Here is a 22,057-nt window from a genome sequence, read left to right as displayed (position 1 = left end):
GAATAAATAACAAAATAAACAACATAACATCGTTATCTGCCAAATTTTTATTTTAAACATCGGTATTGGCCAATGATTTTGCATTTCAGGAAAGAAATATGACAAAAACTGAGGCTTTTATTTACTACAGCTGCACCATACAACACAATGATCCTCACACGTTTGTAACGCCAAGGGAAAGATCTGCATTTACAACAGCTATACAAATACAACTTTTTTTTTTTTGGTTTAAAAATCAGTCACTTTGTGTAAAAATCCTCAGTTACATTCAGGAGCAGCCGTTGATCACTTCTGCTGGCGTTCTATGGCACAGACCGCGACCACAGAGTCTCTCATTACAAGATGGTAGTTCAGTTACAAAATAATAACATCAAAAGTAATTTTCAAGACACTTAAGGAGAAAACTGAGCTTTGACCCTGCAACCGACTCACTGGGCATCGGAGTCCCAGAAACTTGCCATGCGTCGGGGCTGTCAGGTCCGCGTTAGTTTGTCCGGGGGCATGAATCCTGAGTCTCCCAGAGTTCTGAGGGCCACCCTGCCGCTGGGTCGGATGGTGAGCCACGTGATGCTGCCGTTGTTCAAGCCCATACGTAACCAGCCCTCTGGAGGAAACTGAAGAGCCCTGAGAGGACAAAAGAAATATATGAGCAATATTTACACAGCACTTATTTAACAAATAATTTGATTTGTGTGCGATTTTCTCCTGTAAGTAGTCATTTGGAGGATATCAAACCCTTGTCATAACTATCTAGATGTACTAAATTTTCAACCAGATGCACCAAGAAATGCACAAGGCTGTCTGTAGCTGCTAGAAGATTTACATTAAACAGGAATTTTCTTTTTAAGAGCACGATGACACAAGTGAAGCACATACTTAATCAAAAAAATCTTATGAAAAACAGCATAGTTTAAACACAATGGTTAGCAAAGCAAGGAGACCACACTCTGGCGTCAGCTGAGCCGCGACCACAGAGTCGGCCGGCGGCACAAACCTGCAGACAAAATAACGGATGACATTGGCATGACACACGATGATCTCGAAGCTGTCCTCCTTCTGCTTGGCGTCGGCCCGGTGGATGTAGCGGCGGAAGGCTGCCTCAATGCGAGCTCCGTCTTCGTGGTACTGCTGGAGGATGGTAGAGAGGTTGAGAGCCATCTTTGTCACATGAAGGGGTTCTGTTCGAACCCCTCCGTCAGTACAGACACGTTAACGTGATGCTGCTGTGCATTGTGGGGAATGTATGAAGAGTTTTGTTCCAAAATGAGGCCAACTATATGGAAAATGCTACTTCTGCTAAAAGGCTAAATCGGCATTGAATCACTGAGGGGAGAAAACGGTTTACATGGGTTGTTTATAGGATTGAAGTATAGTCTTTCTGTCATGGTGCTACCATTTTCTAAGCTCTTCTTTTAGATGGAAATTTCCCCAAGATAAAAACTCAACAGCAATGTGTCTTTCTAGAAACAGTGTCCTGGTTAGTATTGGTAATAGACGTGTCAAAAATATCGAAGTATCGATACTGAATATTTGACACGGTTTCTATACTCATTTTCCACAGCATCGATACGCGGATACCAGCTGTGCTTTCTTCTCTCTATTCTCTCCGTCAGCGAGTTGACACACACACAGCTATTTATCTTTAAATTCTCTTAAATAACATGCCCTAAATGTTGTGTCAATTACCCCCGTGGTATTGAAAAATGGCATTGGATATCCATATTTTTTCAAGGTATTGTGTGAAAGTTAGAAATTCCAGTATCGTGACAACACTAATGGATAATCCCTGCCTGTCAACAGTTTTCTTTGTAATCACATTTTACTGAAGGTAGCTGGGCTCATGGATTACCAAGAGTAACCAGGACAGTTTCTTCTGAAAAGTTACACACTTTAGATGTTGAATATTTTTCAGTGGTGTGAAGAAACAATGCATTATGTCCATTTAAATGATTTATAATAGAAAGACTGATCCTCAGCTGCCAGACTCCTTCAAACGTTGGCATTTTGGAAATGTACTCTTCCTATGACCCATTCCTGTGGCAGTGCACTGATGTATTGGCTTCTTATTTTGGCAGCTGTAAGCCTAAACAAGCACTTGACAGGACACCTGCACAGACATGTGGGCAGCAGAAAGCTACCTAAACAATAAATCAGGCCTACAGCCCGCTCTAGAGGTAGAGTGTGTGTGTAGCTTCTCTCACCACAGCGTCGGGCTTCCAGTGAGTAACGGGTGGAACCGGCTCGATAGGTGCGCCCTCTCTCAGCAAATCACAGCTCACCAGATCCACTCCTGGACCCGTATCACATTCGGGGCAGAGGAAAAATGTTAATATACTTTTGTGACATTCAGCATTTCTGAACCTGCGTTAATTTGTGCTGTACGGAATCTGGGTTGCTTTACAGGAAAATGTAACCGGATACAACAATTAATAAACAGGATATGAATTGCCAATGTATCGCAACAGCATTATGTATTAACCAACAACTTTAACATGTATTTAAGTATGAACATTTTCAGCATTAGGATAATATTGTAATTAGATCTTGATATGTTAACCACACACATATTTGAAGTGGCATACATGCGGCCAAAATGACATGGGTACATAAGTACTTTGTACTTTGTTATTATCACATAATTTGTCTAATAAACTCTCTCAGCTGACATTGGGCGAAGGTCGCCAGACTATCACAGGGCTGACACATAGAGACAGACAACCATTCACGCTCACATTCACACCTACGGGCAATTTAGAGTCAACAATTAACCTAACCTGCATGTCTTTGGACTGTGGGAGGAAGCCAGAGAACACCGTAATTTAAATTCCATAGTTTTGACCAATTTGTTTCTGCATTAAAAACGTTTACAATTAAATTGAAATTCCTGTTAATTTTGAAACATTTTACCAAGTTGCTGGTGCACGATTTATTATGTTAATAATATATAATTCAGTAGATTTAAATCTATGTATTTATTTGTTACATTTTGTTTTACAAAGTTAGGAAAACAATGATCCCAGTCACTTCCACACAGTGAGGCATACAGCTTATTAATTAAACACTGATACCGGATCGGTACTCGGTATCGGCCGATACCCAAAGGATCAGTGCATCCCGAGGAAAAATGCATTACTGTGAGAAGGCAAAAACTACTTTAACTATTGATTGCTTTTAAGAACCACAAATATAACAATATGTATGATGACTGTGGGTTTACAGCTAACATCTACTGTTATATACACTAGAGTTGAAAAGCATCATTACACCTGTACCTTAAACCTTAATTTTGGATGGTTTTCTTTTACTTTTATTGTTCATATGAAATGAATCCTATGAAATCTTATAAACTGAAATAGTGCTTAGAGCAATAGAAATTAACTTGACTCCCCCCCCCCCCTAAATTTATCAAATTGATTCCAGACTTGGGGAAACTAACTGGTGTTTGAGGTGCAGTTCTAAAAGACAGTGTGGCATCTATCCACTACCTGAGAGGTGTTTGCTGATGATATTTGCCGTCTCTGTGGCCCTGGCCATGCTGGAGTGGACCAGAACATCATACTTGAGCCCCAAAGCTGCCAACCGCTGGCCCGTGAACTCAGCCTGCTCACGACCTGGAAGTGGAGACACAACGGCCGTTAGAACAAATGTCTGGTCTGTTAGAAACGGTCAGGGAAAATGTGGGTAGGACAAGAAGGGGGGAGCAAACAAGGACCTAATGGAGTGAGGATCCTCTCCTTGTCGCTGATCCCACTCAGGTTGTACTGGGAGTGTCTGATGAGGAGGATGTTGCGTGTAGCTTTTGGTTTGCCGTTGTCCTGCTCGGAGCTGGGGTCTTCAGTAGCTGGAGCTGGAGTCTTCTTCCCATTAGTCAGAGCAGCTGGGTCTCTCCTAAACAGAGAGGTCAGACCAGGTCATCAAGAGATTAGAGGGGGATTTGACTGACATGGTTAACATAAGAGATGGAAAACTGGGTTAACACAACTGTGATGTAAGGTGGTGATCAATAGAATACTTTGAGAACTTCCAAACATATTGTTTTGAGGACACCCTAAACCAAACTCAGTTTAAAAATCTGCTACTTGTAGCTGACTGGCTTGTGGGCAACATTGGAGCTCAAAGAATAAGGATCAAGACATCTCATAAGTCCTTATGGGCCACCCTTATATTCAGTATGCATCCCAAACACCAGTACAGTTTATCAAGATATTAAAATGTTGTCCAATATGTACTTCTACAAAATCAACCTGAATCTCCCCGTGGTGGACAGGCTGTTGTTAAAGTGATGTATTGTGACAGAGGCTTGGCGTGGCGTTCACGCTACACAGAGGTGCACAATGGAGGGAACAAAACGCTACTAAATAATGAAACAGGAAAGAGACAGCGCGTCTAGAGACACCTACTTGTCCCAGTTGAAGTCCCAGGCGTGTCCAGTGGGTGCTGGTGTGTGGCTGGCCGGTGTCCACGCCGGCTGCGCAGCTTGAAGAACCGTGGTGAACCTCGACCACCGACCGGCCGCCGCCTCTCCGCGCTGCTCACCGAGGTATCCGCGGGAGTCCGCGGCGGCAGCAGCGAACACCAGGACGGCCGAGCCTCCGGCGAGACCAAACACGAGTTTCAAAGTTTTCCTGTACGACATCCTGCGACTACTGCTGCTAGCTAATTAACGTTAGCCGAGCTTAACCGGTTTACCGTTACCACGATGTGAAGCTGTCTCTCTCCTCTCCAGTGTGTTTGGCTTTCGGTTGCTTTAATGGCGTTTAATAACAAACTCCAGCAAAGGAACCAAAACACGCCTTTTGTGCCTCAATATGAAAGGTTCCCGGGCGGAGGCTCTTAGCTGGGAACTAAACATCCAGTCAAGAGACAGAGACAGAAAGCTAATCTGAGCAGCAGTTTCCTACAAACATTACGGTTCTTCTTCTTCTTCTTCTTCTTCTGGTGAATCGAAACCAACTTTCAGGCGCATACCGCCACCTACTGTACAACAGTAACATCATGTCATTCTACACATACAGTCAAGTTGTTTTCCTTTGGAGCCAAGAAGGATTATGGGCAACCTCTGACCAAGGCCATCAGGTCCTTACTCTCTCAAAAGCAGATATTAATTCACTTGAAGTGAATTTCTATGTTCTGACAAGCAGTTTGACAGTGGTTCATCCACACCAGCTGCAATCAGGATGATTACGTTGTATTTAATATAGAGCTGTCGCTGTTGGAGAGGAGATAACAGCAGGGAGAGTGATGTGTCTGGTCTGAATCATCATTCCCACATACATTCTCCTCTACCCCCAGGTGAATGGATTATCAGTGAAATGATCAGCTCAATCTCACATTCGTGAGGAACCCCTGAGGAGGGATCATGTTGAAACCTCTGACCTGGACTGAGGACTATTGAGATAAATCATCCAACCTTTAGCCTACTCAGATCCATGTTGTCATCTGCCAAAGTATAAAACTGCTGGGGGGGGGGGTTTACAGTGTTTTAAAGACTGTACATGTTGGGTGTGTAGATGATGTGTTACTGTATTTCTGTCATTTCTAACACATATTTTTACTTAAAGCTGCAGTAGGTAGAATAGGAGCAAATATGTTTAAAAAATATATTTTTATGAATTGGTCACTATATCCTGACAGTAGTGCATGAGACAGGTAATCTGAAAAAATCATGTGTCCTCTGGTGCTCCTAATTGCATCTGCATTTTACACATTACTGCTCCTCTTAAATTCTACCCACCAATCCTGTGTCTCTTAAGAACATTAATAATAATAATAATAATAGTGCCTTCCTGGTGCCTTCAACCCCCCTCACCTTCTGTTCCCAGCATCCCCATCAAATACCAACTAGTCCATGAGCCAGGGGGTTGGTCGTGCAACTTTGGAGGGACCAGGTCTCATAGTGATTTTTTTAAAGGTCTACGTCCCTAGTGTTGGGAAATGCACGATAGCATTGCAGCAATGGTAGCTTTCTATGTGCTATCACTCCTTTTTTCATCCCTCCATCATTCAATTTTTTCCATCTTTTTTTTTGCCATTTTACACATAGATCCAGTATAAAAGAGGGTAACCAACACACAATATCATGAAGTCATATATCGTTGTAAAGCTTAAACTATAATCGATCCATCGGTCACATTGTCATGACACTGAGTTCAAGAGAATTTGACCTTTGACCTCTAATGCTGCAATTGGGCAAATTCTGAATGCCACACCAAATGCCCTTATAACTAACTTCATATTGATCTGATGTGCCCATGGATAGTTCCAACATAAAGAGCACAAAAGAGCTTTAAAATGATATATTATATGAATGACAACATTAACAACATTTCTTATGAGAATAAACATAACTTTGTGCAGTTTGTATCTGCCCGATCCAGTAACTCTTTCCAACACTTGGGACATAGACCATTAAAAAAATCACTATGAGACCTGGTCCCTCCAAAGTGGCACGACGGCTATATTTTGGGGGTTTGGCTCATGGACTAAATCCCGTTCCTCCTCTCTGACTTGGTCCTGTAATCTTTGTCTTTCAGCCTCATACTTTTTTATAATGAATTAGGATATGCTGCACATTTTCTTTAACAAAACAATTCCCACACTTGTCACTGTTCCTTTTCCCCATTAAAGCCAAAGTGCCATTAAGACCTGTGTGATCCAGTCTGAGTCTTGTTATGATGATTTCCTCCCTTCTGTTCCTTTCTTTATATTTCTTTGTTATGACCGACTTTTGTATTCTGAAATATCTCCTTCCTTTCTGGTCCTCCTCCCATCTTTTCTGCCATATCTCCACTCCTTTCCTCTTAATCACCGCTTTTCTTTCTCCTTTCCCAAGTAAAGCTGGTACTGTTATTTCCTTTTGCAATGAACTTTTTGCTAGTTTATCGGCAAACTCATTCCCTTTCACCCACTCGTGTGCTGGAACCCAACAGAATAGTACATCTATACCCCCTCTATGCAGTCTTAGCAAGCTACAGTACAGTTCAATGAGTAGATTTTCCCTTACAGCTTTTGTTGACTGCTTTCCAAAACAGCTTTTGAATCGGTGCACATTATCACTCTGTCAGATCTGACCTCTTCAGCCCACTGTAATGCAATAATGATTGCCACTAATTCTGCTGTATATACTGACACCTGGTCTGAAATCCTTTTGGAGATAGATATTTTGGTGGTCTTCTTCTTCTTCTCCTTTGAGGTTTAAAGGCAGCTGACATCCTCAGTGTAACATTACTGCCACCTGCTGAAGGTAGTTAACTCCTACAGTGTCCTCCCATCACTCCTGTTCTCCTGAATTTGCAATTATATTCTGTTTCTCTAGATAATACATTAGTCTGTCATTTACCATTCGTGCCATCTGTTTATGTACTATGTTAGTGTTCATTTGTTGTCTTACTTGCACGGCCGTCCCCAGATTTTTGGGGGCCCTTAGTAGGATTTGGATTTGGGGGCCTCCTGTGTTGCTACTTTGTATTGTAAATATTAGTTTAAGCACACATAATGTACAAATTAGCATGTAAAGAATAAAGTGGGGCCTATTAGCAGCAACACTATTGTTAAATAGACTACAGTAGGCCTATTTGTCTATTACCCACTAACCCTATGAATGGTTCTTATGTTCTCATTGGAAAGATGTCCAAATGTAAAAAAAGATATGACACGACCATATGATGCACAAGGAAATAGCGCACTGTTTAAATAACATGTTAACATAAAATTGCCCAATAAAACGAACCAAGTGGCAGTTAGTTTGGAGCACTAGTTTAATCTTATTTTAATTGAATGTATTTTTTTTTATTGATTATTATTACAGTGACCTTTCATATACTACGGTTTAAAGTAGATTTGTGCTAATCCCTATGAGGAACCTCTAATCATTTGTAATGACAGTAAATTCCAAACTGGTTTAAACATACACCATGCAGGCGTATAAGGACATATCATATCGGCTGCAATATGAAAAGAATCATACCACTTTCTTAAACCGAATTCCAAATGTAATTTATTTAACTTAAATCGTGGGCGGCAGTGCTGGGAAACTGTCTCCCAATCTGTGTTGACTTTCATACTTGTCTTGTTTATTCATTTTGTTTAACTTATCATATCTAATAAAACCGCAAAATGTGTTTTTTTTTAACCACAGAATCCTGGGAGTGCTTGTTTAGGGGACAGTAATTTACAGTATTTCTTGGCAAAAATGGCACAAAAAATGGCACGAACTGTCAGTTTTTCTTTAGGAAGTTCAATTTTTATTTTGCTATTGTCTCATGTTCATTAAAAACAAAAAGATTTCTGCTCCCATCTATTTAAAAAAAAAAAAAGAATAATGCTTTCTTTATTGAACTCATACTCATTAACAGAGGTACAGATACATAGACAGGTGAAAAAATAACAAGACAAAAAGAAGACAAAACAAAAATAATTACATATACATTTCATAATGCCAGAGTTTGTGTTTATGTTATATACATCATATTATAATAATTTAATAATTTATAAGTCTTAATGGCTTTCTTGTTTTTAATATTGGATGTGATGGTGCTATACTGTTTGAATTCATTAATAAAGTGCAGGAAAGTTGACTTGATTCCTGACCATTTTGTCTTATGAATAAGACATTTTCCCAAAATAATAAATAATTGTATGTTATTTCCAATCTTATCGTGACTAAAATATATCATTACATCAAACATATTTATTTCAACATTCATCTTCAGTTTCTTTTGTAGAAAGTTGGCTACATCCATCCAGAACATTCTTGTATGTATACAGTGAAAGAATAGATAGGAAATACTCACTTTTTCAAGTCCACAGAAATCACATTTGTAATCAATATCCAGCTTGAATCTTTTTAACACAATTTTTACCAGGTACATTCTATATAATATCTTGAAAGACACTTCCTTAAGTTTGTTATTGATACAGTATTTATCACAAATTTCTCCTGCTGTATATCCTCAAATAAGGAATACCAAAAACATCTAGATGAAGGGACTCGCTCCCATTTATCACTTCCATTTACCTAATTGCTAAGACTGAGATTTAATGTCGATGTTGATCACAACAACTGCAACTTTTGTGAGACTGAGATTGAAACTACTGATCATCTGTTTCTCCACTGTATATATTCTGCAGCATTCTGGGAAGATTTGCAGGACTGGCTGTCAACCAGAATCCTACTACTTGCTCCTCTCACAAGAGAACATATTGTGTTTGGTATTAACATGAAGGACATTAAGAGTGACTTGATATTGAACAATCTGATACTTCTGGCAAATCTTTTCATCCATGCATCCAAATGGAGGAAAATTAAACCCCTATTTTCCGTTTTCAAAAAGGACCTTGTGGACAATCATTTAATGAAAGGACAACATGCAAAGTCTCTCCTCAGAGCTTATGAAGAACTGAACATACTGTATATGATGATGACCCCTAGAGCTACTATGGAAGAGTGCAGTATTATTATTATTTATTTATGCATTTCTTTTTTGTTCCTTCAATTATTTTCTACCCTCTTTTATTTTTATTATATTATTTATTTTATAATTTAAGATATCTTTCCTATCTAATTGTGCCTTGTATGTTACACGTATTAAGTTTAGATTACAATGCCTTAATGTTTGTAAATTAACTATCTTCAATAAAAAAACAAAACAACAAAAAAACAACTTCCATCTGCCTCCTTCCGAAACGATGACGACTTCCGCTCCTCACCCCGCCCCTAGCCCAGCCAGTGAGTCCAACATGAACCACTAGAGGGCGATCTGATCCCTGAATCCTCAGTAGTAGTTCAGAGTAGTAGTCCTCCATGGCAGTAGCCCTGCTTACCGTCTGCTCTCTGTTACAAACTCCATTCACCATGCAACATTTCACTGGGGTCACATTAATGAGCTACTGAGACGTTGATTTAGCCTCACAAGTCAAAACAACATGACAGTAAAATGTCAATTATTACAAAAAGCTTTGCAAACGTTGCCCTGCTTCTGCTTCTTCCATCCGTCCTCTATGTTGGTGATGGAGGACAGTGGCTGGCGTCATTTTAGCAACTTTAGTTTCACTTAAATGGTTGCCTATTGGTATACAATAACCACACCGGATTCAAGAGTGGAAGTGGACTCTCTGTAAAAGCTACTAGGTCTGGTTTGTCCGTGTGTGTTTGTCTGTAGGTCAGAGAAACTACATTCAACTGCACGATTGTAAATGAAGTTTTGTGTTGCCAATAGAGAACACATCGTATCTGGAGCAGGAGCTAAACCTGCAGAGGAGCTTCTAAAATTGCTATTCTTCAACTTTGAGACATTTTGCTGTTAGATTATTGTAATATACAGATAAATTGAATTATATTCGCAAAATCTCCTGGGTAATAAATAAATAAATGGCGCAGAGTGACTAATGCTTTCCGATGAAATGCTAATCACCATTGCTCCGATCATTCTCCCTCTGAAGACACTCGCAGGGTTTACACAGACAGAGGCTCCACCTTTCCAGGCGGTTCAGTGAGCTCAGCAGTGGGCTGGATCTGGATCTGGACTGGGAGGGATCATCTCCAGTGAGTGAGCTGCTCTCTCTGTGTGTTCCTGCCTCTCTATCTGAGGATCTATGCGGCTCCAGCGATTGCACAGAAGACCTACCTTTACTAGCCACAGAAAGGCCTGCATACTGCACCCTGGACCGTTTTCTTTTCTACATGCGACTCCAATCGGAATAAATAATTGAGGAATGTGGAAATTACAGAATGCCCACCAGCGCTGGAAAGAGATTTAAACCCACCAAATACATCCCAGTGTCCACTGCTGCCACTCTCCTGGTGGGATCGACCACTTTATTTTTCGTTTTCACGTAAGTTTGCATCGCTTCTTATGTCTTCTCATTCGTTGCATGCTCCACTGTGTGTGTGTGTGTGTGTGTGTGTGTGTGTGTGTGTGTGTGTGTGTGTGTGTGTGTGTGTGCCTCCAGATCACAGACAGGAGTGGATTTGCAGCTCGAAGTTTGTATGGGTGGATTCAGTCACTTAGGTTAGAGGAGGTGGTTTTATAGGAGTGTATATCTGCCCCATCTGGGAGTCTGGAATGGGTCTGCAAAAAAAGCAGCTTTTTTAGCCTTCATGTGTGCAGCCTCAGACAGACCGTTCAGCCATTCAGCCATTCAGCCAAAACCTGCCAGGCAAACTTCCAATAAGCCATGCAAGTTTAACAACGCTATTATCCTCCAGTTTAGGCCGCAGTTACTCACTTTCCATTGAAGAAATGCTGCAGGCAGTTGTTGATACTATTAAGATGGTTTTATTGGAACAGCAGGACTGTTGGGTTTGATTCGTGCTCACTCAGATGGGATAGATCCAGTGGTGTCACACAACCCATCAAGAGGCATTATGATCATTAATAAGCCTGATGGGGTTCCCAAAGTGGAGTCCTGCAGGAGTCCTGAGCTAGGTTTCATTGCATCTACCACCATGTGTAGTAGGTCTAGGCAGTTTATCAATATTATATCGATATCGTGATATAAGACTAGATATCGTCTTAGATTTAAGATATCGTAATTTCTTAGTTAGGGATGCACCCATCTGACTTTTCCAGTCCCGATAGCGATACCTGGGCTTTGGATATCAGCCGATACAGAGTACCCATCAATACCAGTTTAATTATTAAGCTCTGTGCCTGCTGTGTGGAAGTGACTGGGATCATTCTATTATGTGTAAAGCTGGGGACACACCAACCCGACATCAGAGAACTAGCAGCGACAAAGGCCGCTGTTGCGTCGCCTCACATCGCCCCACATCGCCTCGCGTCGCCTTTGTTTTGGCCCACAAGTTGCATTTGAACACACCGCAAAGACTACAGCCGATGGCCAGTTAGCACTACGTTCTGCACCTGCGTGAGAGGAAATAACTCTCCACACCAGCAGGTGGCGGTAGTCTATATTCGTCATTCAAAAAGGGAAACCGGAAGATCGAGGACTGCTGATATACAAGCCGTTGTTATGATACGTACACGAAATAAAGCGCCATTTGCCGACCATTTTCCCACTTCTTCCAGATGTCCATGTCGTTGTGAAAATATCCGTGTATTGGAATGATCAGGTGAGACGAAGATGAAAAATGAGAAGAGCCTTCATTGTTTTTCCTCTTGACTTTACTCGTTGGCTTGCTTTCCTCACTTCCGTTTCTCTTCTCGTGCACTGATTCGTTTACGCTGAACAGCCAATCAGAGTGATTTCTCTCACCGATGAGCTCCTCCGACACAGGCAGACTAGAGCCGACAGTGAGGGACACTCTGCAAAAACTAAGCCGACAGACGCTCACCGATGGCCCCAAATTGTCCCGACGGCCGACCGTTGGCTTGGTGTGTCAGAGCCTTAAGGCAACATGAGGCTTGACTTAAACATTGTTTTATTAACTTTGTAAAACAAAATGTAACAAATAAATACATAGATATAAAATTAACCAGCTATTTGAGTCAGTATCGGCCGATAGCCGATATCTGTATTGGTGCATCCCTAATCATAATGTGGCATAGGCCCAAGTGTTGTCTTTTCCTGGTTTTAAAGGCTGCATTGTAGTAAATTGATGTAATTTTCTGCAATATTGTCGCAAAATCGAGCTATTTGGTCAAAAATATTGTAATATTTGATTTTGTCCATATCGCCCAGCCCTAATGTGTAGGCCTATACAGTAATTTAAGTTTTCCTTTTGGAGGCAAGAAGGATTATGGGCAGCCTCTGACCAAGGCCATCAGGTCCTTACTCTCTCAAAAGCAGATATTAATTCACTTAAAGTGAATTTCTATGTTCAGACAAGCAGGTGACAGTGGTTCATCCACACCAGCTGCAATCAGGATGATTACGATGTTACACAGCCAGCATCACCGTCCCAGACTCCATCTGATGAAAGAGGAAGTCAGTGCTATGGATTTAATATAGAGCTGTCGCTGTTGGAGGGGAGATAACAGCAGAGAGAGTGATGTGTCTGGTCTGAATCATCATTCCCACATACATTCTCCTCTACTGCTAACCCCCAGGTGAATGGATTATCAGTGAAGTGATCAGCTCAATCTCACATTCGTGAGGAACCCCTGAGGGGGGATCATGTTGGAAACCTCTGACCTGGACTGAGGACTATTGGGTTAGATCATCCAACCTTTAGCCTACACAGAGAGCCATGTTGTCGTCTGCCAAAGTATAAAACTGCTCCGAGGTGGGGTGGGGGGGTTTACAGTGTTTTAAAAACTGTACATGTTGGGTGTGTAGATGATGTGTCACTGTATTAGCATAATAGGCAATTGCTGTCATTTCTAACACATATTTTTACTTAAAGCTGCAGTAGGTAGAATAGAAGCAAATATGATTAAAAAAGTTATTTTTATGAAACGGTCACTATATCTTGACAGTAGTGCATGAGACAGGTAAGCTGGAAAAAATCATGTTCATCTGTGTCCTCCGGTGCTCCTAATGGGATCTGCAAGATTTCACAGACCGGAGGAAAACAACCAATCGTAGCCAAGCTGGAGTCTGCCGGCTGTCAATCACTCACAAACTCCGGCCAAGCGGCCAAACTAGGCAGCGCTAATCAAATATGAATCAATATTCTGTTACTCTATTTTTGCCCAATGATGCCAAAAACTTTCTGCCTACTGAAGCCTTAAAGGTGCAGTGTGTAGGATTTGACGGCGTCTAGGGATGGGTTGCAGATTGCAACCAACTGAAAATTCTCCGGTGCACCAAGCGTGTCTACGGTGGCCGATGCAAAAACGCAAATGGCGCTGTCTAGAGTGTTTGGTTTGTCCATCCTGGGCTGCTGTAGAAACATGGTGGCCGGCAAGGACCCACTCCCTATCTAGATATAAGCATCTTATTCTAAGGAATCGAAAACACAACAGTTCTTATTTTCAGGTGTTAATACACTAAAGAAAACAAACTTATTAATATTCCATTTCTGCCAATAGATCTCACTGAATGTTACACACTGTTCCTTTAATAGCTGTTGTTGATCTAAGGTTGCGTGTTTTTGTACCATTAAATCATTTATTGCTTTTTGACACAGATCTGTATCAAATGCAAAAGTGTGATACAGAATCTGTTCTTCACTTGTATGAACTAGAAAATGCAGGTAAACACAGAAAATGCTTGAGCTGCCCCTCCGAGTAGTTTTGCACTCTCAGTGTCAGGTCAGCGACCGAGACTGAAGGAAACATATGGTGTTTGTGGGGTTGCGTCGGTAGGTTGGATTGTATCTTTAAAAATCCCAGCGCTCCTCGTAGTGTCTAGTGTCTAGGGCTTTGCATAAACAAATGGCCTGATTTACAAGTCTTTGTGTTGAATGAATGTGTTATGATTTAATAAGAGATTTGCATTTCAGTCACGTTGTTCGCAAATAGCAGAATTTTTGCAGCCCAGTTTGAAAAAAAAAATAGTTGTTCTTTTGCTGAGTTCACGTCAATCTACACATTAAGGTTCATCCTCCCAGCAGATGGTTCAAGGGTGAGGATTAAGACTTTACGTGGTTGCTCCTTTATTCCCAGTAAAAGGTCTGGAGGATTGAGTCGCGTATAATGGAACCCCCCGGGGAGCAGTGTACAGCCAAACTAGGCCATGTCTCCTCATTCTCAAACACACACATAGAGAGAGTCCATCATGTTGGACCCAGTCTAGTCTGGCAAAAGTAGGACCATTTTACATTTCTATGTCGCAAACTTTGTTTTGGCAGCCACAAGCTTAGACGTGCAGGGGTTAAAACTAAAGACCTATACTAGTCCCTCATACACGCTTATGTACAGCTGAGTGCCAGGGACACAAATCTTTTTTTATTCCTGGGCCGCAGTGTGTTAAAGGTCCCACTGTTGCCAGCAGGCCACTTGGTGTCATATGTGCAATGGAGGATGAGACTTGGAGCCAGCTATGGCTCTCACACACGCACACACACACACACACACACACACACACACTGTCCATAGTGTGTTACTGTTTGGCTTACTGACGCCTGACAGTTTTGTTTCCCACAGAGATTGAATTAGAACACATTAGTACAGAATTATTTATATCTGCACAGCATGACCACGACTCCTCACAAAAATACTGATGATAAATTAAGCTTTTAGTCACAGTTTAGCCGTCATAGTATTATCCCAGCCTTATCTGGGTCTATAAGGAGATTCTATTATACAGTAGCTTAGACTTCTTCGCTGGGTCTAAATTAGTCCCAGCTCTGTATTATGGCTGCACTGAAGAAGCTTTCTTTTGCCTTTAAGTAATTCCTCAGGATGGCTTCAGCACCACCCTTGACCATATGCCAAAAGGATAACCTGCTCAGGAGACAGAACTGCCAGGCTGGCTATTATCATCTGTTGTCAAGCCTAATAGTCCATACTTAAAGAGTACGCATGGATAGATGTGTGGAAACTGTCAATTGATCATCTGGCCGAGACCTCTGTTCAGCAGTTTTTGCAGCGTGGAGGTGAATTATGAGAGAGGCAGTTAGTGGTGGAGCCACAATCACCAGGCTGAATGAGAACAGGCCTGTCAGGAATCTAATCTCCAGCTTCCACATCTGTTTCCTCCTTTTCACTGTACATCCATTCAGTCAGACTTCATTCAGATTCTACCCGATGCATTGTTTTGCATTTGTGCTCCACTCTGAGGTTCTTGTTGAGATTTTTAAAGGTATTTCCGATTTTAGTTGAGAGAGTGCAGAGTTGTCGAAACATAGGAAAGAGGGGGGTGATATACTGTTAAAACAAGTGTTCCTATATGTAACCTTTTAGGTTCTATATCGTGGTACATATATGGCTGTAGACTGCTGCAAGGTTGACCATTTTTTTGTAGGCCAACCCGGAAGTTAGCATCACCCTGGTTCCCTCGACAAAAGTTCCAAACAATTTTCTTCAGCAAGTACACCTTCACAAATGAATACCACTTTTATGATTTTCTAAGCATAAATGTGATTGCCAGTAAAAGAAGCAAAGAAAGCAAGAAGCTAATGTTCGGCTATAAATGAAATACTTAACACCACGGTCGCATAACTTCACGTCACCAAGCTAAAGGCGGACTAGTGTTCAGCATGATGACGTTCAGTCTCGTTTAGCCACTTGTTAGCAAACCGCCTTCTTTAAAGGTCCCATATCATGCTAATTTTCAGGTTCATACTTGTATTTTGTGTGTCTACTAGAACATGTTTACATGCTGTAATGTTAAAAAAAACTCTACATTTTCCTCATACTGTCTGCCTGAATATACCTGTATTTACCCTCTGTCTGAAACGCTCCATTTTAGTGCATTTCAACGGAATTGCAAGGGAATTGCGTTGCTAGGCAACAGTTCATGGTCCATGTTTACTTCCTGACAGCTGATGTTATTTACATACACGGCAACAGGAAATAAACTTGGACACATTTAGAATGTTTATGTTTAAAACCATGTAATAATCTATATATTTTATATTTGTGACATCACAAATGGACAGAAATCCTAACGGCTTGTTTCAAACGCACAATAAAAAAAAACTGAATACAGGCTATGTGTATTTCTCTGTATATTGAGCGTTTTGAATGTTTAACAGTATTTATATAGCACTTAAACCTGCTTTATAATATAAAAGACATGAAAATCTCACTTTTTACAATATGGGACCTTTAAGACATATAAAAGCTTAAAAATTGACAAGTGGGGTATTTACTGATGTGTTTCATGTCATAGATCTATCTATCTCTATAATTCCAGTAGTCATATGTTTTAAGCAGCTTTAGCCAAATACACCTCATACTGAGCAAAATTAGGTAACATAACATAAACGTCAGTCCACAAACCAATGGGTGACATCATAAATGACCCAGGGAAACAAACACTGAACATTTGCCCTATAGTGAAAAACATTGTTGAAATGTGTCATATTAATTAAGGGGTACAACCCCGGGGTTCCTTATCAAACCTTTTTATGAGAGAGTTTTTAAGATTCTGATTTAATTGCTTAAAGAGGACCTATTATGCTCATTTTCAGGTACATACTTGTATTTTGGGTTTCTACTAGAACGCTTTAATGTTCAAAAAACGTTAACATTTTCTCATACCGGCTGTGCTGCAGCACCTCTTTTCACCATCTGTCTGAAATGCTCTGTTTGAGCTCCTGTCCCCCTGCCCCCCACTCCTAAAATCCCTTGGTGACATCACCACGTTACGGAAGAAGCGTTTCCGGCAGTTCAGGAGCAGTGTCTCTGTGGGGAAGAGAAACTCCCTTTTGGCGTGGACTTTGGGCTTTATAACTTTGCAGACCTTTTACATGCATAAAAAAACTATATAACACACTAAAGGAAAGGGAAAAAGTATAATAGGTCCCCTTTAATGTGGGCTAACCAGAAGAGTCCCCTTAGCTTTATGGTGTTATTTTTCCTATAAATGTAACTTCTTTTACATTGAACATATGGCCAGAGATGTTGGTAATGTCCCACTCTCTTTGTTCACCCGTCCCCTCTTCACTCTGCTGTTTGTAACATCGTGGTTTTCCGTGTCTTATTAATTGAAGGTCTAAAAGCATAATTGAATGTTGGTTCATTGATCCTAATCCGCGGCCCGCGTGTGATTATGTATGCTGAGCTGCTGTCGACTTTTTGTCAAGAGGTTCGGTAAACAAGCTCGTAACCATCAACGCCTCGCTGCTCGGTATTAGTGTCCATTAGAGCCTGTTTCCCTTCCTCCTATGCGGCGTCAGTGGCTTCGAGGCGGCCGGTGTTTGACTGTAGTGAAATTAATTGTTGGTTTAACTCGTCCTGTTTATGCTCGCTGTGGGAGCCTGGCCGTCTTTGCTGCCTGTTTTAAATATTGCTCATATGACATTGGGACCGATTTGGCTTTAGTTTGTTTATTTAAATGTGTGATTGAGGATATGTTGCCAAGTTTGAGATGTGGCAAGGGCAGAGCGTTTCTCAGAAGAAGGAAATTACCAATTCACATGTTATGAATAAGAAGCCCTTGTAGCTCTTTCAGGGTCTCATGAACAAGCATCTATCAAAGCTAGAAACCAGAGAATCTCAGCCTCCCTGATGTGATACTCACGTTAACCTCCGAGTCAGCTTTATAAAAATATATCCCACGACTCCCGTGAGATCAGGCGAGCTCATCAGTATTCGTCTTCTAACTCCTTCTCATCTTGCCACCAGAAACATTCGCTTAAGTGTTACTATTCTGTCCTCACACACTGTCTCAGCATTCGGTTTGAACCCCATCAGCTGAGGTGGATGAGGAACTATCCTGTCCTCATGTCACACAGAGGATAAAACTTGATCATCTTGACGGGGGCCAAAAGTAGCCGATGACGTACAAGCTCACCGGGGCCAAAATATTCCCTCTGCCTATTCATAAAATCCATGTGGCGCAGACTCCTGGTTTGTCGAGATAACTGGGATAAAACCAGTAGCAGGTCGGTGCGGTGTGGCTAGCTTTGTTAGATTAGATAACAATGTAATTTCCTCTGTAGGTCCTGTGGAGTGAGGGGCTGGAGATTGACATTGCAATGCAGGGTTGTGTCGCTCTCAGAAGGTACTTAAGGTGACAGGCAAGGGGTCTTATTTCTCTTTGAGGTAATGCAGAAGATAAGGCCACACTTATAAATTTACTTTTTTTTTTTTTACATTACATTACATTACGGTCTTATTGCTTTTGACAGCATGTTTTTTCAGCCTGTGTGCTGATTTATGGTTAATTTTCCCTCTTATTGTGGTTTAGGGTTTACCATAAGTCACGTTTCCAACCTGTCAGATCATCACATTCATTTGGCTATTGTGGTTGTATGGCTTGTGCTAACTTTGCACTCTCCACCTCCTTGTAGAGATTTGGGGAACTCTTTTTTTTGTTTTTACACAAATCATTTCAAGCACTTGTCTCTGATTCTGATGCAGGGATCTACTGTACATCCTTGCACATCGGTTTGTTGTGAGACTGTGGATAGCTTTCCATTCAGTGTGTGTTTGTTCCATGCCCCCAGGAAGTGCGCCAGGCTTCGAAGCAAATTTAACATAGTGACCAAACGACGGTACTACAACTTCCGTGTCCGTCACGTGATGCCATCAGGTCCAAAAATACTTTTTCCCATAGACTTACATTGGGAAAGAGACGTCTGTTACTCGGCGGATAATTTTTTTTGAGGTAAATCAACTTCCCAATACGAACACTAGAATAGCCCTCAATTAAATCATTAAGTCCTAAAAGTTGTAAAATGCACTAACAGCCGAATCCAGAGACCGAGACGGAGGCTGGACCACGGGCTGGGAGGCGGAGTTAAAGGAAACGCTACTGCCCCTGCTCTGTGGGCCCAATAGATGCGGAAGATTGCCGGGAGATCTAGGTAATTTTATACTTGGAAGTCAAACTTTTTTTGCTTTATGGGCCACTAGGCGCCTCCAACACTGTATCCAGTTCTCTTTATACATCCATGGTTTGTGCTACAGAAGTAGAGGATGATTAGCCCCATACAGCCACAATAGCTACATTTATGGGAAACAATACAATTAAATCCCTTTAAAGCAGCTACATGGTGTGGCAGTCAAAAAAAACCCCTGTTCCACCACAGTTAAGTCAAAGTGACTGATTTAATTCACTGTGAAGGATTTACACTTAAACAGTGTTGTGTCCCCCCCCCCTCCCCATGTCCTGATTTCATCAGTAAAGAAGCAAAAAGTCCTTTTGAAGTTCTGTGTCTTTGATACCATCATGTAACACCAATCTGAGTTGCTTCCTATTTAAACCCATCAGCACTGTGTTGATTTCCATTTGCAGTGTAAAACATTACCTACTCAGAAACTCAACTATAGTTATTATGCATGAAGAGACCAGCAGGTCCCGAGTGGTGTTCAGGGGTCCTTGAGAGAATTCCAGGGAGTCTCTAAATGAGAAAGAGTTCAGTGTAACTGAATTCATTTGATCTTAATGTACGCCAGTTAGTGTGCTGTATGTATATAGCTCTTGTTTATTAGCTCAAGGCACCGCTGTACCTAATTATAGTCCTATAGAGCCACTACATGTAGACTCGTAGTCTTTAGTGTTTGAGCATCCTTATGTGCAGCTTTAACATTCAAAAATAAGAGAAGTCATGTCGTTTCTGTGGTAGGATTAAACAAAGATTCCCTGGAATACCGTAAATGTTTGCTGGATTCAGAAAGTCACTCCCGTTCACCACATTTGTAGGCAAAACAAAAAGCTATTTTGGAGTTATCATCTAATAGATGTCAGTGGGAGTGAGTTTGAGGTTGTTGTAACACATGCAGTGCCTGATCTATTGTGTCGTTGTTGTATATCACGGTGAAATGCTTTTGATGTTTTGAAAATGTCTACTATCAAAAATCAAAGCGTCATTTCAAACAGCAGTAGAACTCATAGTGTTACTCTAGCGGGAGCTCGACACGTCTGAGTCTGAACTCCATCGCTCGTATATTTTTAGCTGCCGACTGTTAGACAGTGATGTGATCAAGTGTGAGTGTCAGACGAATGTCTTGATCTAATAATGATCTAAAGGAGTGTGTTTCTGAAGGGACTTCTGAATGGAGTAAACCATTTACCAAACAGCTAATACATCCAACATATACACACACACACAAACCAGTCCTGTCCGCCCTGGCAGGGAACTGCCATATATATCTATCTGTCGAGCCGAGGTATGTCCAGCTGTTGTGTCTCCTCAGAGTAAAGCTGAAGAGTAGTGGTTCTCACTGAGGTCAACAAAGGTCCTTTAAAGACTCCCAAGGGGGGGGCAGCAGAAAAATAATGTTGTTCATTTTATTTGTCAGCTCGATTAGGGCTGCAACTAACTTTTATTTTCATTATCGATTAATCTGCGAATTATTTTCTTGAAAAATGTCCATCCCAGTTTCCCAAAGTCCAAGGTGATGTCTTTAAATGTCTTGTTTTGTCAGTCCAAAACCCAAATATATTCAGTTTAATATGATATAATACAGAGAAAAGCAGTAATTTCCATATTTGACGGGCTGAAAAAATCATTTTCTGACATTTTTGCGAGAACAATTACTTGATATCTGTTATCAAAATAGTTGGCAATTATTTTCCTGTTGATCGACTCGTCGATTAGTCGACTAATCTCGATAATTTAACTTTATTTAGAAAGTTCAATACAGTAGTTACATAAGCATTTTCAGATTTTTCATTACATCGGTAAATATATTTCACAGTATAAAAATATTATAAAGATTAAATAAATTATACAACAAATAAAATGTAAGGATGAAAAAAACAAAACAATCAGGTCTGTTAAACTGTTGTTGAAATGTCTGAATAATCAAATAGTTTTTGCCAATTTAGAATTTTTGAGTTTGACATTTTCAATCATAGTCAAATATGTTTTAAAATCAGAATCATTAGAAGTATAAGAGGAGGGACTAATCTCAATAACAACTTTACTTTCGTGGTCACTCTGCGTGTAGAACGTCACCTCCCTGCTCACAGCCCTAGTCAGACCCAACCCGCATTACACCGTCGCCACAGTTTGCAAAGGCAAACTTCTACTGAAGAGAAAAGGTAATCTTGAACTGCCACTTCATCTTCCCTCCATCAAGGTTCCTGCTGGCAGAGCTTTCATACAGCCAGAGCAGACTGCCTCCATCGGTATCGATGAGTGAAAGAGGCCCAGAGAATAAAAGGCCACGTCTTCTAATCTCATTCCACCCCAGCCCTCCTGTCACTGCTTGACAACTAGGTTAAGATAATGCTGACAGATCCTCTTCCCTGGCTCTCCACCATGCATCCCAGAGCAGGACGACTGCCTACTCTACATGCCACACAAACAACAAACTGCCAACTTTAAATCACATCAAGCTGCAGGTCTGGGCAAGTTTTCCTTGATTTTGTCCCTCTGTAATCATCCAAAAAATCAACGTCGCTGTCACCTACTCTACTATGTGAAACCAGTTATTACATTGTAAAGCTCCATTTTAATGATCACCTTTGCACTGTGCTAAAGAGCAACAGTTCCCTCTGTTCTTGTACCTTTTTAAAGAAATGTAATGAGAATCCCAAAATGCAAAGTGCTGTTGCAGTGCTGTTACTGAAACAAATGCACTGCAAATTCTTC

At 41.0% G+C, this 22,057-nt stretch overlaps 2 protein-coding genes across 6 annotated transcripts in view; one reads left to right on the top strand and one right to left on the bottom strand.

Moving 5' to 3' along the window:
- Positions 1–24: 24 nt before the first annotated feature.
- On the bottom strand, positions 25–4,969 carry pgam5 (PGAM family member 5, serine/threonine protein phosphatase, mitochondrial). 4 transcript variants are annotated; one of them, XM_037778550.1, is made up of 6 exons: positions 4,401–4,969; positions 3,713–3,888; positions 3,486–3,611; positions 2,202–2,290; positions 995–1,128; positions 25–624 (listed from the first exon to the last, which is right to left on the bottom strand). In XM_037778550.1, exons 1-6 carry the CDS (start codon positions 4,634–4,636, stop codon positions 474–476), a joined length of 912 nt encoding a protein of 303 aa, XP_037634478.1. In that variant the 5' UTR covers positions 4,637–4,969; the 3' UTR covers positions 25–473. The 4 variants fall into 4 exon arrangements, with proteins under 4 accessions (XP_037634478.1, XP_037634479.1, XP_037634476.1 ...); XM_037778551.1 differs by having other exon boundaries at positions 995–1,125; XM_037778548.1 differs by having other exon boundaries at positions 2,202–2,296; positions 4,401–4,968.
- A 5,443-nt stretch (positions 4,970–10,412) lies between these two features.
- Positions 10,413–22,057, top strand: part of zdhhc8b (zinc finger DHHC-type palmitoyltransferase 8b) — an 81,612-nt gene continuing 69,967 nt past the window's right edge. For both annotated transcript variants that reach the window (XM_037776603.1, XM_037776602.1), the window contains exon 1: positions 10,413–10,833. In XM_037776603.1, the coding sequence (XP_037632531.1) occupies positions 10,730–10,833 (104 nt within the window). In that variant the 5' untranslated portion in view covers positions 10,413–10,729. The remainder of the gene's footprint in view (positions 10,834–22,057) is intronic.

This window comes from Sebastes umbrosus, chromosome 8 (assembly GCF_015220745.1).
Source record: "Sebastes umbrosus isolate fSebUmb1 chromosome 8, fSebUmb1.pri, whole genome shotgun sequence".
Lineage (NCBI taxonomy): Eukaryota > Metazoa > Chordata > Actinopteri > Perciformes > Sebastidae > Sebastes > Sebastes umbrosus.
Note: the sequence above shows the minus strand (reverse complement) of the source record. Positions and strands in the feature narration are given on the sequence as shown.

Bases quoted from the DNA above. Each gene is read 5' to 3' on its own strand.
- pgam5 (XM_037778548.1), bottom strand. From the start codon at position 4,636: ATGTCGTACAGGAAAACTTTGAAACTCGTGTTTGGTCTCGCCGGAGGC. The intron at 3,612-3,712 runs GTCCTTGTTTGC...CTCCACTTCCAG, and splicing joins GAGGATCCTCACTCCATTAG to GTCGTGAGCAGGCTGAGTTC. The intron at 625-994 runs GTTTGTGCCGCC...TTGTCCTCTCAG, and splicing joins ATCCGTTATTTTGTCTGCAG to GGCTCTTCAGTTTCCTCCAG.